At 57.8% G+C, this 15,117-nt stretch overlaps 1 protein-coding gene across 4 annotated transcripts in view; it reads left to right on the plus strand.

Annotated features, from left to right (window-relative positions):
- Positions 1 to 15,117, plus strand: part of SEMA6C (semaphorin 6C) — a 145,485-nt gene that overhangs the window by 63,221 nt on the left and 67,147 nt on the right. For all 4 annotated transcript variants that reach the window (XM_075908169.1, XM_075908166.1, XM_075908167.1 and 1 more), the window contains 9 exons: positions 4,323 to 4,525; positions 4,995 to 5,109; positions 6,900 to 6,957; positions 9,527 to 9,583; positions 10,262 to 10,363; positions 11,004 to 11,094; positions 11,938 to 12,060; positions 12,568 to 12,656; positions 13,358 to 13,575. In XM_075908169.1, coding sequence (XP_075764284.1) covers positions 4,408 to 4,525; positions 4,995 to 5,109; positions 6,900 to 6,957; positions 9,527 to 9,583; positions 10,262 to 10,363; positions 11,004 to 11,094; positions 11,938 to 12,060; positions 12,568 to 12,656; positions 13,358 to 13,575 — 971 coding nt within the window. In that variant the 5' untranslated portion in view covers positions 4,323 to 4,407. The remainder of the gene's footprint in view (positions 1 to 4,322; positions 4,526 to 4,994; positions 5,110 to 6,899; positions 6,958 to 9,526; positions 9,584 to 10,261; positions 10,364 to 11,003; positions 11,095 to 11,937; positions 12,061 to 12,567; positions 12,657 to 13,357; positions 13,576 to 15,117) is intronic.

The following is a 15,117-nucleotide window of genomic DNA, read 5'->3' on the forward strand; positions in this document are numbered from 1 at the left end:
ACACACACCATGCACCACCCCCCACTCCACCCACAGCTACACGCACACAGCCTCATTCCTCCTGGATACACACACACACAATATACATCACCCCCTATCCAGCATCATACACCTCCCTTCCACACACACCATTCATCACCCTCCCAGCGATGTACACCTCCTGCACACACACGTACCATGCATTGCCCCATCTCAGCGACACACACACACACCATGCATCGTCCCCCCGGGTACACACATACCAACACACAAACACAGCTGTGTCTTGACCTACCGAATTGGCACACACATTCCCTATGCCATGCATCCCCCTGCTTGGGGACGGACACCCCCCCTCTTGTGCGCACACACACTCGTTGCTAGTCATTTCCATACTCAGACCCCTCCCAGCCGATCTCTCCCTCTCCCCTCAGCTCCGCTCCCTCTTTCTCTCCCTCTGGCACGCAGTCGCTCCCCCCTCCCCTCCTCTCTTTCACACTCAGCCCAGCCTCCCTCCATCTCTCTGCCCCTGCCCTCCTTATTCCCTCCTCTTTTCTCTCCTCCCTTCTTCCCCAGCACTGCCCCCTCCCCCAGCTAACCCCTGCTGCCCCCAGCCGGGACCCCAGCCCCTCTCCTCCCCAGAAATCCAGCCGCACAAATTCCCATCCCGGCTCACCACTCCCGCCTGAGCGCGCCAGGTTATTTATAAAGCCTGGCACTTGACTCCTGGCTCTGAGCTAGAAAATCGCCCTGGAACCGGGTCCCCTCAAGTCTCAATGTAATTATCATTTTCTGCCCTCGTGTAGGGCATTACTTGGGCTTCGGCCGTGATTTCCCCATCCTGGGGCTGCTCTCCGACCCCTGCCGCGGCCCAAGGGGAAAGGGGAGTGGCACTGAGGCAGCAGGTGGCACGGAGCAGTGGTTAGGGCAGGCGACTGGCCGTCAGGACTCCTGGGTCTGTACGGCCAGCCCGGGGAAGAGAGTGGCTTCTCGTGGTTTGAGCAGGGGGCGGGGACTGGAACTCAGGACTCCTGGGTTCTATGGGAAGGAGCTCTAGGAGGGGAGTTGGATCTAGTGGTCAGAGCAGGGGTGATGGGAGAGGAGGGGTGAGCTGGAAACATGCTTCTGGAATTTGGTTTCACCATTTTCCTTTTCAAACAAGTCTGTCTGTCGGGGCTTGGCTCCAAAAATGCTGCTGACCTGGCTTTTGCAGTAGCACCCCGCTTCCCTGTCCCCCAGTTGGCTGGTCTCTCCGAAAGTTCCAAAAAGAGCCAGATCCATTCATGGAGGGTAGGTCCATCCGTGATGATTAGCCAGGATGGGCAGGGATGGTGTCTCTGGCCTCTGTCTGTCAGAAGCTGGGAGTAGGCGACAGGGGATGGATCACTGGCTGGTTTCCTGTTCTGTTCACTCCCTCTGGGGCGTCTGGCATTGGCCGCTGTCGGCAGACAGGACACTAGACTGGATGGACCTTTGGTCTGACCCAGTCTGGCCGTCCGTATGTTATGCTCCCTCCTCCCACCGTGCCTGCAGTCTGGGGAGCGCTTGGGGGGACAAGCCCATCTCCAGCCTGCGTGGGAAGTCCCCCCCCAGTGGAATTTCCAGGGAGATTTCCTCAGGCTCCCGTGGGAGCCAACCCGCGTCAGCCCCCGTCAGCACGCATTGCGCTGACGCCACCGCCTGCCTGTGCTCCAGGGCACGGGCTGTGGGCTGTCTCCCGGGGAGGCCCTGTGGGCAGGACTTGCTAATTGGCAGCCTGGGGGTGGCTGTCCTGGGTGTGTCTGGGAGGAGAATCTTCACTGCACCCGTCACACATGCCCCTTGCACGTACACCCCTCTAGCAGTTCACACCACTTGTACACACCCCCTAACACCTCCATTCCTCCCACACACACCGCTTGTACACACCCCTTAACACCTCCATTCCTCCCACACACACCGCTTGTACGCCTACCTCTAACATCGCTACACCCTGACACATACTGCTCATACGCCTCCCTCTAACACCCCCATTCCTCCCCCACATACCGCTTGTATGCCTACCTCTAACACCGCTACACCCTGACACATACTGCTCATATACCTCCCTCTAACACCCCCATTCCTCCCCCACACACTGCTTGTATGCCTACCTCTAACATCGCTACACCCTGACACATACTGCTCATACGCCTCCCTCTAACACCCCCATTCCTCCCCCACACACTGCTTGTACGCCTACCTCTAACATCACTACACCCTGACACATACTGCTCGTACACCCCCTCTAACACTCCCACTCCTCCCACACACACTGCTCGTACACTTCCCTCTATCCCCCTACACCTCTCACACACCTCTCACAGCTCGTACACCTCCCTCTAACATCGCCACAACCCTCACACACACAGCCTATATGCACCCCTGTTGCATTCCCACATCCCTCACACACACACACACACACACACACACACACACACACACACACACACACACAGCCCATAACCCCCTTATACGCCTCTCTCACACACAGAGCCCTTATACACCCTTTTTGTACCCTCACACCTTTCTCTCTCGCACACAGCTTATACACACCCCTTTGAACACCCTACACCCCTTGCAAACCCAGCTCATATGCACCCCTTTTCCACTCCCGTCACACACACAGCTTGTTCACCCCCTTTCCACATTCACACACAACAGCCTGTATGCCCCCGTTTATACTCCCTCACCTCACACACACAGCTCTTACAGCCTCCCCTCCCCTCACACCCAGCCTGTACATTCCCCTTGTACATTCCCAAAGCCTTCCCAGACACAGCCCTTATGCACCCCCAGACTCTTCCCACATGCTTGTACACACACCTCTTTTACACCCCCCCCACAGGAGAAGGAACATCCTCCACCCTTTGGACCTCCAGCCCCCGCTCTTCCCCCTCTGAGCTTCCTCCTACCCCCATTGCCGCTCCCAATGTAACTCGACCCCCTGTGCCAGCTGCTGCTCCCTAATGCTGGCCAGCCCCATGCGCCAGCCAGGCAGGGTGGGTGTCGGGTGCCCTGTTTGCTAATTAAACTCACCCGAGGGCTATTTAAAACCTGGCCTGGGGCGAACTCCAGCCCTCAGGACATGGTGGGGTTGCGGGGGGGGGTATGTTTGTGCCCCTGCCGGTCCCAGAACGCCCGCGTCGCCTGGGTATTCTAAGGACGGCTGCAGCCTGGCCAGGGCTTTCTGGCCTGGCTGCCTGGAGCAGGCCTGGGTTCTTAGGGTCCCTCAACTTCCCCAAATCCCATGTGGCTGCTTTTAGGGCACCTTGGCCTAGGGCATGGAGCCTAGTGGTTAGAGCAGGGGAGTGGGCGGGCGGGGAAAGCCCGCGCAAGGTGAAAAGGCGGTAAAAGCCGGGGTAAATTAACCCAGTGCTCTTTGCGGAGTCTGTGCCGCCAGAGGGACACAGAATCAGCCACGAGCATCCGGAGTCCTTGGTTCTGTTTGCAGCCTGAGGAGGGCAGCAGGTCGGAGGGGCAACGCAGGAGGGCCTGGAAGTCAGGACTCCTGCGTTTTCTCTCCAGCTCTGGAAGGGGAGTGTGATCCAATGGTTAGAGGAAGGACCTAGATGTCTGGGCGTGTGGGCTCTAGAGAGGGGAATGCGATCTCGTGGTGATGGGTTCTCTTCTTTCCCAAGATTCCCAACTGTGTGACCTGGGGTAACGGCTCCTTTCCTGCCTCAGTTTCCCCCCCTCTGTCTAATGGGGAGATGAGGCCTTCACAGTGCTGGTGACTTGTCCGTATCTGCCTTTCCCTCTGATTAGCCTCTTGGCCCCGCTGTTGCCAATAAAACCTTACATTTTTTTTACGGGGGGGGGGGGAGAGTTTATAGGTGCAAATGGACCATCTGTTCCCATTTGTACACACACCTTAGAAAACAGCCATAAATTACTGTCCCTTCAGTAACCTGCCCTGCCTGATAGTACCTGTGCGCATCCCATTCCTTGCCCAGCGCATCTGGTTTCCCCCCTCCCTTTCCTCCCTCCCCCATGCCAGCTATTCTCCCCCCAGGCATGGGGTCCCTCTCTGTCTGCACAGCCCCTCCTTTCAGAGCCTTCTCCCTGGAGGGATTAACCCCGTCATTCCTGTGCCATCAATCGGCAGCAGCGTGCGGGGGGGGGTTGAACTAAAGGGGGATGCCTGAAAGTTAGGGGGCAGCCTGTGGGAAGCTCACCCGGCCCCAGTTTTGCAGGGACGGGTGCTTCGTGCACCCCGCGCTGACCCGGGGGTTTAGCGAGGGCACAGCGGGGTTGGGATGGAGCCAGCGCCGTGGGCTCCGAGGTCGATGTGACAGTGACAGTCCCTCCCCCCGTCTCTGCAGGGCCTGCTGATGGGCGAGCGAAGGATGGTCCAGACCTAAGACCCGGCCGGTTCCGCTCTGCTCTCCGGCTGGGACAGCCACGAGGATGCCCCCCTCCTGCCCCGCGGCGGCCGCTCTGCTCCTCCTGCTGGGCCGATGCCTCCTGCCGTCCGCCCTCTCCTTCCCCAAGGACCTCGCGCCCCTCAGCACCGTGGACCTGCCACGTAAGCCACCCAGGCCGTTCCCCCCAGAGCAGGGAACCCGCTGCGGTCGAGCCACGGGGCTAGGATGTGTCCTGCCAAGTTTGTGTCACCCCAGGCAGCTGCCTGCAAGACAGGACACTGGGCGAGCCACCTCGTGGCCTTGGCTGTGGCTGCTAGACCACGTGTTCCCCCCGCCAGAGGAGAGTACAAGTGTTGGCCCCCTCCTGGGGTGGGGGAGTCTCCCCAAGGCTGGGACCCCTGGGAACAGAACAGGGGCTATCAGTGAGGTGCAAGGGGTGTCGTATGGAGGACATTGGGGTTCCCTTCAGCCACTGTCCCCTCTCCAGTTAACCCCTGCTGTGCTGGGAGGTCACCAGTGGCCATGGGGACCGCGTTGGCGTCGGGATCCTGGGGACGTCATGTCAGGGGGGACCCTGTGCTGGCAGAGGTGGAAGTGTCTAATGGCTGCCCTTCCCCCCTCTGCTGCCAGCCACCTCCCTGTACCCCTGCTTCCGGGGCCTTGCCAGAGACAATGACACGGCCCAGCTCGGCCTGGACTTTCAGAGGATGCTGCGGCTCAACCAGACGCTCTTCATCGCTGCGCGGTGAGTGAGGAGAGAGACTGTGCCCACACCCCTTACCAACTGCCTGTGTGCACACACCTCCCTGAACCACCTGTGCCCACACCCCTTACCAACCGCCTGTGTGCACACACCTCCCTGAGCCGCCTGTGCCCACACCCCTTACCAACCGCCTGTGTGCACACACCTCCCTGAACCGCCTGTGCCCACACCCCATACCAACCGCCTGTGTGCACACACCTCCCTGAACCGCCTGTGCCCACACCCCATACCAACCGCCTGTGTGCACACACCTCCCTGAACCGCCTGTGCCCACACCCCTTACCAACCGCCTGTGTGCACACACCTCCCTGAACCACCTGTGCCCACACCCCTTACCAACCGCCTGTGTGCACACACCTCCCTGAGCCACCTGTGCCCACACCCCTTACCAACCGCCTGTGTGCACACACCTCCCTGAGCCGCCTGTGCCCACACCCCTTACCAACCGCCTGTGTGCACACACCTCCCTGAACCGCCTGTGCCCACACCCCATACCAACCGCCTGTGTGCACACACCTCCCTGAGCCACCTGTGCCCACACCCCTTACCAACCGCCTGTGTGCACACACCTCCCTGTACCACCTGTGCCCACACCCCTTACCAATCGCCTGTGTGCACACACCTCCTTGAGCCGCCTGTGCTCACACCCCTTACCAACCGCCTGTGTGCACACACCTCCTTGAGCCGCCTGTGCCCACACCCCTTACCAACCGCCTGTGTGCACACACCTCCTTGAGCCGCCTGTGCCCACACCCCTTACCAACTGCCTGTGTGCACACACCTCCCTGAGCCGCCTGTGCCCACACCCCTTACCAACCGCCTGTGTGCACACACCTCCCTGAGCCGCCTGTGCCCACTCCCCTTACCAACCGCCTGTGTGCACACACTTCCCTGAGCCGCCTGTGCCCACACCCCTTACCAACCGCCTGTGTGCACACACCTCCCTGAGCCGCCTGTGCCCACACCCCTTACCAACCGCCTGTGTGCACACCTCCCTGAGCCGCCTGTGCCCACACCCCTTGCCAACCGCCTGTGTGCACACACCTCCCTGAGCCGCCTGTGCCCACACCCCTTGCCAACCGCCTGTGTGCACACACCTCCCTGAGCCGCCTGTGCCCACACCCCTTGCCAACTGCCTGTGTGCACACACCTCCCTGAGCTGCCTGTGCCCACACTCCTCACCCAACCACCTGTGTGCACACACACCTCCCTGAGCCACCTGTGCCTCCACCCCTCACCCAAACACCAGTGTCCATGCCTCTTGCCCAGCCGGAGGGTGAACACCTCCCTCCCTCATTACAGCACAAACCTTCTCTAGCACTCTCACAACCGCAGTGTGAGAACAGCCCTCCCACACACTCACAGCACACACCTCCCGTGCCCCTTGCACAACCCCATGTACACACCCCATCCCACAGCCGTAGAGCGCATCTCACATGCCTCGCACACAACCACCAGGTGTACACCCCCCTCGTCCAGCCATAGGACTTGCACCTCCTCCTACACCTCACACAGCCCTCTCACAACCCCTGTGTGCACGTGGCCCCCCCTACCTCCTCAGCCATAGCACACACCTGTCCCAGCCCAGGCAGGAGCCTGGCCCGCAGCTTGCACACCCCTCACCCAGCCGGAGCCTGCTCATACACCTTGCCCATAGCGCACCAACGCACAGACCCCCAGCCCAGCCCAGCCTAGCCTGCCCCCAGCCACGGCCTGCTGACGTCCTCAGGAGATTATCACATGCCCGTCTCACTCTCTCTCTCCCCCCGCAGGGACCATGTGTATGCCTTTGATCTCAGCCAGGCCACAAAGGACTTCTATCCCCACAGGGTAAGGAGGAAAGGGAGTCTCTGTGCTGGGATGTGGGAGGATGTCTGGCAGTCTTCCCTCGTCTTGAATACTGCGTATAGATATGGTCGCCTCCACTCCGAAAAGATGTATCAGCATTGGAAAAGGTTCAGAAAAGGGCAACAGAAATGATGAGGGGTCTGGAATGGGTCCCATAGGAAGAGAGATTAAAAAGCCTGGGACTTTTCAGCTTAGAAAAGAGGAGGCTGTGGGGCTAGGAGAGAGGTCTATAAAATCAGGACCAGTGTGGAGAAAGTGAATAAGGAAAAGTGATTTACTTTGTTCCCCTAACATAAGAACTGGGGATCACCAATTGAAATCAATAGGCAGCAGGTTTAAAACAAACAAAAGGAAGTTTTTCTTCACTCAGCGCACAATCCACCTGTGGAACTCCTTGCCGGAGGATGTGGGGAAGACTTGGACTTGAACAGGGTTAAAAAAAGAGCTAGATAAGTTCATGGAGGTTAGGTCCATCAATGGTTATTAACCGGAATGGGTAGGAATGGGGTCCCTATGTGTGTCTGGAAATGGATGACAGGAGAGGCATCACATGAGGATTACCTGTTGTTTTCCCTCCTTGTGGGACATCTGGCATTGGCCACTGTTGGCAGACAGGATAGTGGGCTGGATGGACCTTTGGTTTGACCCAGTGTGGCCATTCTTATGTGTGGGGCAGTGGTTAGAGCAGGGGGCTGGAGCACAGGGCTTGGGGGATTTATCCCCGGCTGTCCCCTAAGGTTTGGGGGAGCCAGAGGGCCCTGAACCCCTTTCCGCAGTCAGACGTGACTCTCAGGCAGCAGGTAGAACAGAAGGTTCATTAGTTAACAGGGACCCAGCATAGAACAGACTTGTCAGCGCAGGAACCAGAAGCAGCCGGGACAGTCCATCTTGGGGAGAGGGGAGCCCAGAGCTAGGGCCTTGGCCCTTCGTATGTTTCCCCAGCCAGCCACGATTGACCCTCTCCCACTTCCTGGCCCTAACCCGCCCCTCTCCCCCCCCCCCCCCCCCCCCGGCAGGCTCTTCCTGTTGCCTTTGTCCTGCTTCCCAGGCAAAAAGTGTCACCTTGTCGCACCCCCTTCCTGCTCAGGTTAGAAAGGTGGAGTTGAGGGAGGTTGGGGTAGCCTCCCTCAATGGGAATCACACCCAAAATTCGCATCGCCAACTAGGTGTTGGTGCAGTGCCCCAGGAAACTGAGGCACGCACGTCAGGTTACTATAGGACAGTAGAAGTCACATGTAACATAACAAGGTGAATGTACCTCTCCGCTTGGTTGCCAGCTCTGCAAAGGGAGTGTTCTCTAGTGGTTAGAGCAGGGGGTTCCGGGACACAGAGCTTGTGGGCTTTGTTCCCGGCTCTGCAAAGGGAGTGTTCTCCAGTGGTTAGAGCAGGGGGGCCGGGACACAGAGCTTGTGGGCTTTGTTCCCGGCTCTGCAAAGGGAGTGTTCTCCAGTGGTTAGAGCAGGGAGTCTGGAGTCAGGACCTCTGGATCCGGAGTTTAGAACACTGGCCTGGAGATTAAAGGGTGTCACAAGGAGGAGGGAGAAAAATTGTTCTCCTTGGCCTCTGAGGATCGGACAAGAAGCAATGGGCTTAAACTGCAGCAAGGGAGGTTTAGGTTGGACATTAGGAAAAACTGCCTGTCAGGGTGGTTAAACACTGGAATAAATTCCTTAGGGGGGTTGTGGAATCTCCATCCCTGGAGTTATTTAAGAGCAGGTTAGACAGACACCTGTCAGGGATGGTCTAGAGTAGACGGTGCTTGGTCCTGCTGCGAGGGCAGGGGGCTGAACTTGATGTCCTCTTGTGGTCCCTTTCCAGTGCTATTGATCTTGGCCCTCCACGCTCAGAATTATAGAATCCTGGAACTGGAAAGAACCTCGAGAGGTCATCAAGTCCAGTCCCCCGCCCTCACGGCAGGACCAAGCCCCGTCTAGATCAATGTCTCTCAACCTTTTTTTTTTATAAAGTGCCCCTTTTAAAAAAAAAAAATTATAAGTGCCCCCAGTACCTACAGTTTTCGGACACACATTTTTTTTCTACCATCGCAACACACATTTGTTTAAACAACTTCATCATAGCCGGGCAATGGAACTTTTGGGTGTAAAAAGTACAACAATAATAAAGCGCCATAAAACTTAAAACAAATTCATTTTTCTCCAAATTTTAGTGGTGTTGACGTACCCCCCAGACGTCTCACGTGTACCCCTGAGGGTACTCGTACCTCTGGTTGAGAAACACTGGTCTAGATCATTCCAATAGGTGTCTGTCCAACCTGCTCTGAAATATCTCCAGCGATGGAGATTCCACGACCCCCCTAGGCAATTTATTCCAGTGTTTAACCATCCTGACAGGTAGGACGTTTTTTCCTAACATCCAACCTCAACCTCCCTTGCTGCAATTTTCAGGGTTAAAAGCTGGTGTCTGGAGCTGTCCACAGAGCATCCTGTGACCTCCTCTGTGGTCCTGTCATGTCCTTCCCTTCCTTAGGCAGAGGCCTGTGTGGTCCCACGCCCCTAATCCCCCTCCTTTGCCTTTCCTTCCCCTTCTCTAGCACCTCACCTGGAAGACCCAAGACATGAAAAACTGCGCCATGCGTGGGAAGCTGCAGGTAAGTAATGCGGCTCTGCCTCCAGGCGTTCCTGTACAAGTGTTGACTCCTAGGCCGCCCCGGGGAGGGGGAGCTGGTGGCTGGACATGTCCCCTTACAAGTCCTGGAACTGCTCTCCCTCATGGGTCTCTGAGTTCCTGTAGCAAGGGGCAGCTCCGGGCATCTGGAAGATTCATCCCCTCCCCCCTTCCTGGGAGCTGCGGTCTAAGGGCCCAGTGCAAAGCCCACTACTCTACAGCTGCCGTGGGGTTCGGCTCAGGGCCCCGCCCCCAGCATTGTGCCACATCCCATGTCCCCATCAGATGTTGGCCTCCACCCCAGAGGTGGCTGCATTCCAGCGGTGCTCTGGGCGTAAGCATTGAGGTCCTGCAGGCTGGAAGGGGCTAGGGAAGAGGGAGGTCTCGTTATTCCCAGCTCCTTTCTTCCTCGCTCATCTGTGAACCCAGGGGCTGGTGCCAGGTGATTTATACACCCGCTTCACCCCAGGTGGCCGACTCCCCACCCTCGCACCTCCTTCTTGCTTCTCCATGCCACCTGATCACACTCCCCCATATCAGGGGACCCACCCCCACCTCACAGACCCCTCTTTCCCACTGCCAACCTCTGCCCCCCAATGCCAGGAGACCCACACCTCCTCCCCAATTCCCTTTAACTTGGATCCCGGCTATCCCCCGGCAGGACGAATGTTACAACTACATCAAGGTGCTGGTGCCCAAGAACGACCGGACCCTCTTTGCCTGCGGGACGAATTCCTTCAATCCCATGTGTCGGACCTACAAGGTGAGGGCATCACCCACCCGTCCCCCGCACGGCTCTGTCTACAGCATCCCAGAGCCCCGCAGGACCAAGCCTGATCCCTGCTTAGCTCATGCTGCCCCTGCTGGGCTGCAGGGGCTGAAGCGGTGGCGCTTGGGAGCGGATGGGCAGCGGTTGCGGGTCGGATCTGTTCGCCCTTAGCACCCTGCACACTCCCAGGGCTGCTCCTGGTGGCCCACATGGCTGGGCAGAACCTCTTAGGCCCCAGGGAGCTTCTGCGGGGCTGTCGGGTTCCAATCCAGGCTTGGGTGCAAAGGCCAGGCCAGCAGGTAGCTGCTGGGTGGCTCCCTGGTGCAATGAGTTGGCTAGGTCTCAGCCTGGGTGCCCAGGACTCAGAAATCCCCCTCTGGCGGGTAACATCAGCAGAGAGGCCAAGGAGCAAGTGGATCCCATGAACAGGGATCAGAAGTGGGTGCAGCTTGTCTGATTTCCCCCAGATCAGGGTGGGGCAATGCATGCTGGGAGCTGGAGGTCCCATAAGCCAGAGGTGGCCATACACCCCCTGGCCTGGCTCAGATCACCTGGGATCTGGGTCCTGACTTGGGCAGGGCCCTGGGCTGCTACTGGTGTGGCCCATGAGTTCACCTCGGCCTTTGGTTCCCAGATCAGCAGCCTGGAGCAGGAAGGGGAGGAGCTGAACGGCCAGGCCCGCTGCCCTTTCGATGCCAAGCAGACCAACGTTGCCCTCTTCGCAGGTAGGCCCACGGCGGGGGAGGGGACACAGGCTGCAGGGTGCAGCGTGCCAGGATGGGGTGGGGGGGAGGGGTGTGACAGGGTCCAGGCCCCACATGGGCAGCACAGGGGGTCTGCTCCCCGCAGAATACACACAGGCAGAGGGGTCACAGTGCGCGGCTGCTAAGCTGAGCCGTCCGGACACACCGGCCTGTCTGGGGGAAAAGCCGCTTCTCCCCTTGCATGGTCCCAGACTTCAAAGCGCATGGTCAGGGACACTGTGGTGCTGGAACACTGCGCCCCAGCAGCCGTGACGATTGCTTATTCTTGGGGCTCAGCCCCCTGCTCTGCTCAGGGTGTCTGGGTCTGGGGGTCGTTCTGGGGCTGCAGGGGGGTTGGGCACAGTTCCGCCCCACATGGGGGTTTGCTTTCTGACACCCTGACGTGGGGGGGGCAGGTCTTTCTGTCCCCATACACATATCTGTCTGTCTGTCCCCATACACCCCTCTATCTATCTATCTATCTATCTATCTATCTATCTATCTATCTATCTATCTATCTATCTATCTATCTATCCCCATACACCCCTCTATCTATCTGTCTGTCTGTCCCCATACACCCATCTATCTATCTATCTATCTATCTATCTATCTATCTATCTATCTATCTATCTATCTATCCCCATACACCCATCTATCTATCTGTCTGTCTGTCCCCATACACCCATCTGTCTGTCTATCTATCTGGCTGGCTGGCTGGCTGGCTGGCTGGCTGGCTGGCTATCATCTCCAAACACCCCCTCTATTTATTTATGCATCTAATATTCCTTTTTCTCTCTCCCCCTCATTCTCCCTCCCACCGCACAGACGGGAACCTGTACTCAGCCACGGTGGCAGACTTCCAGGCCAGCGATGCAGTGATTTACCGCAGCCTGAGCGAGAGAAGCCCCGTGCTCCGCACCATCAAGTACGACTCCAAGTGGCTGCGAGGTGAGGGGGCCAGAAGTCAAGGGGAAGCCCTGGCTCGTGGTGGGGGTGGGGGCCTTGCCCCCAGGGCATGATTTGCTTGGAGCTGTCCCAGGGAAACAAATGGCTCACATCAAAGGTAGTAGCCGGAGCCTTAACTCTAGCAGGAAGTGTAGACTAATAGTTAGAGCAGGGGACTGGGTGCCAGGACTCCTGGCTTCTATTCCCTGCTCTGGGAGGGCAGTGAGGTCTGGTGGTTAAAGCAGGGGAGACTGGTCTTCTGGGATCTGTCCCTGATTCTTCTACTAGCTTGGGCAAGGCCCTGCCCCACCCTCTGCCTCAGTTTCCCCCATGTGGAGTGGGGGTAACATTGACCCAGCCCTGCAGGAGAAGGGGGAAGGGGGGGTCTGAGGCTTCCTGAATTAATATCTGCACAATGCTCTGAGCTCTTTCCGTGGCTGGTGCCTGAGCAAACACGACTACCTTAGTGGTTCCTCCCCGCTTCATCCCCCTTCTCTGCCCCTTCCCCAGAGCCCCACTTCCTTCATGCCCTGGAGTATGGGAACTACGTCTACTTCTTCTTCCGGGAGATCTCCATGGAATACACCACTCTGGGCAGGGTGAGTGCAGAGTGGTGATGGGGGGGCTCACTGCGGCCAGGCCCCAAGGGATGGGGTGCAGCCATGGGGGGAGGGAGGGTGTTGACACAGTGCCCTCCAGGACAGCCTCCTGCTGACACCCACGCTCCAGCGCGGCCATGCCCAGTAGCACCCTGACAGCCAAAGAGGCCTGTGCCCAGCACCTCCGAGCCTGGGGCTTTGCAGTGGGCTTGAAGGAACCTGGGCATCTAAATCCCATAGGCAGGCAAGGTGAAGAGGTCTCTGAATCCCCAAGGCCCCTTTCTGAATCTCTGCCCTGTTGCTGTCAGGAGAATGAGCAGGATTTCCTGTTGCTCTCCGTGGCGGGATGGGGGGGGGGGGTTCCCCGTTGCTCCAGAGAGGGGCATGGGGGGGATTCCCAGCTGTTCCATTAGGGGACGGGAGGGGTTCCCCATTGCTCTCCATGGCGGGGTGGGATCCTGAGCTGTTTTGAACTGTCTGCCCCTTGGGCTTGGAGCGCGCTGTGTGCCCATCGCAGTGGTCTCTGGCCAGGCCATGCTTTAGTTGAGCCCCACAGCAGGAAGGGAATAACCCCCCAAGTCTTCACCCACGGCAGGGCAAGCGCTAAGCCCCAAGGCTAATGCCGCAGGCGCCCCAGCCTGTCTGGAGCTGGGTGTTCGTGCCCTCAGCCCCTCCCCCTAACCAGCGCCCTGCCCTGGCAGGTGATCTTCTCGCGCGTGGGCCGGGTGTGCAAGAACGACATGGGGGGCTCGCCCCGGGTGCTGGAGAAGTACTGGACCTCCTTCCTCAAGGCCCGGCTCAACTGCTCCGTGCCCGGAGACGCCTTCTTCTACTTCGACGTGCTGCAGGCCGTCACCGACGTCTTCCAGGTCAACGGGCGGCCCGCCGTCTTCGGGGTGTTTGCCACCCAGTCCAACAGGTACCCCCTCCCCCGCCAGCCCTGCTGGCTCGCTCTGTGGGGCGGGATCTCCTGGGTCCAGCAGTACCCGAGCCAGGCTCTTGACACGGGGGACTGGGATGCCATGTGCCTGTGAGACATCTTGCTCCTTCTGGGGCCTCTTGGGGGTGCTGGGGCAAGAGGGAAAGTGAGAGAAGGGTCTGGGGGTGCTGGCAGGAGGAGAGGCATTGAGATCCATGCTCCAGTCTGGGGAGGGGGGAGCTGGGTTCTGCCACTGACTTCCTATGCAACGATGGACAAGTCACTTAATCAGGCTGTGCCTCAGTTTCCCCATCAGGACAACGGGGATAAGAAAACGTCCCTGCCTCCCAGTTGGGTGAGAGGCTCAATCCGTGTCCTGCTAGACAAGGCTGAAAGGGGCAGGCGCAGAGCTGTGAGAGGGGGCCCGGATGTATAAAGCCTCCTGCCGTATCTCCCCCATCGCCCTGTCACTTCCAACCTGCAAAGCCCGTGGGATTCTTTATAAGTGACCCTGTGATAACAAGTGTGGTGCACAGCCCAGAGACCCTACAATAACAAACAAGTGCACACAACCCAGAGACCCTACAATAATAAGCCAGTGTGCGCCGCCCAGAAACTGTACAATAACAAAGTAGTTGGCACAACTCCAGGGTGCAGGAGAAACCCTATGAAAATAATAAATCTGTGTGTACCCCTGAAAGACCCTACAATAACAAAGGCAGATGTGTAGTCCCAGCTGTGCTGAGAGACCCTACAGTAACAAACCAGTGTACTCTGTCTAGCACCTGAGAGTTCTAACAAACCAGCATGCACAGCCTTAGGGCTCACAGAAGACCCAACAAGAAATTTTCAATGTGCAGCAGCTGCCAAAAATGCAAACAGAATGTTGGGAATCGTTAAGAAAGGGGTATGTAAGACAGAATATATCTTACTGCCTTGCTAAGTCCCTGGCATGCCAGTATCTTGAATGCTGTGTGCAGATCTGATTGCCCCATCTCAAAAAAGCTATTGGAATTAGAAAAGGTTAAGAAAAGGGGAATTAAAATGGGGAGGGGTTTGGAACGGCTGCCATATGAGGAGAGATTAATACGCCTGGGACTTTTCAGCTTAGAAAAGAGACAACTAAGGGGGGATATGAGAGGAGTCTATAAAATTATGACTGGTGAGGAGAAAGTAAACAAGGAAAAGTGATTTACTCCTTCCCATGACATAAGAACTAGGGGCCACCAAATGAAATTAGTAGGTGGCAGGTTTAAAACAAACAAAAGGAAGTACTTCTTCATGTAACGCACTGTCAACCTGTGGAACTCCTTGCCAGAGGATGTTGTGAAGACTGAGACTTTGTAATGGGGTTCAGAAAAGAGCTAGCTAAATTCAGGTCGGTTAGGGATGGTGTCCTTTCCCTCTGTTTGTCAGGACTTGGAATGGGTGACGGGAGGGATCACTTGATGATTCCCTGTTCCGTTCATTCCCTCTGGGACAGCTGGCATTGGCCACTGTCAGCCGACAGGACACTGGGCTAGATGGAACTTTGGTCTGACC

This window comes from Pelodiscus sinensis, chromosome 24 (assembly GCF_049634645.1).
Source record: "Pelodiscus sinensis isolate JC-2024 chromosome 24, ASM4963464v1, whole genome shotgun sequence".
Lineage (NCBI taxonomy): Eukaryota > Metazoa > Chordata > Testudines > Trionychidae > Pelodiscus > Pelodiscus sinensis.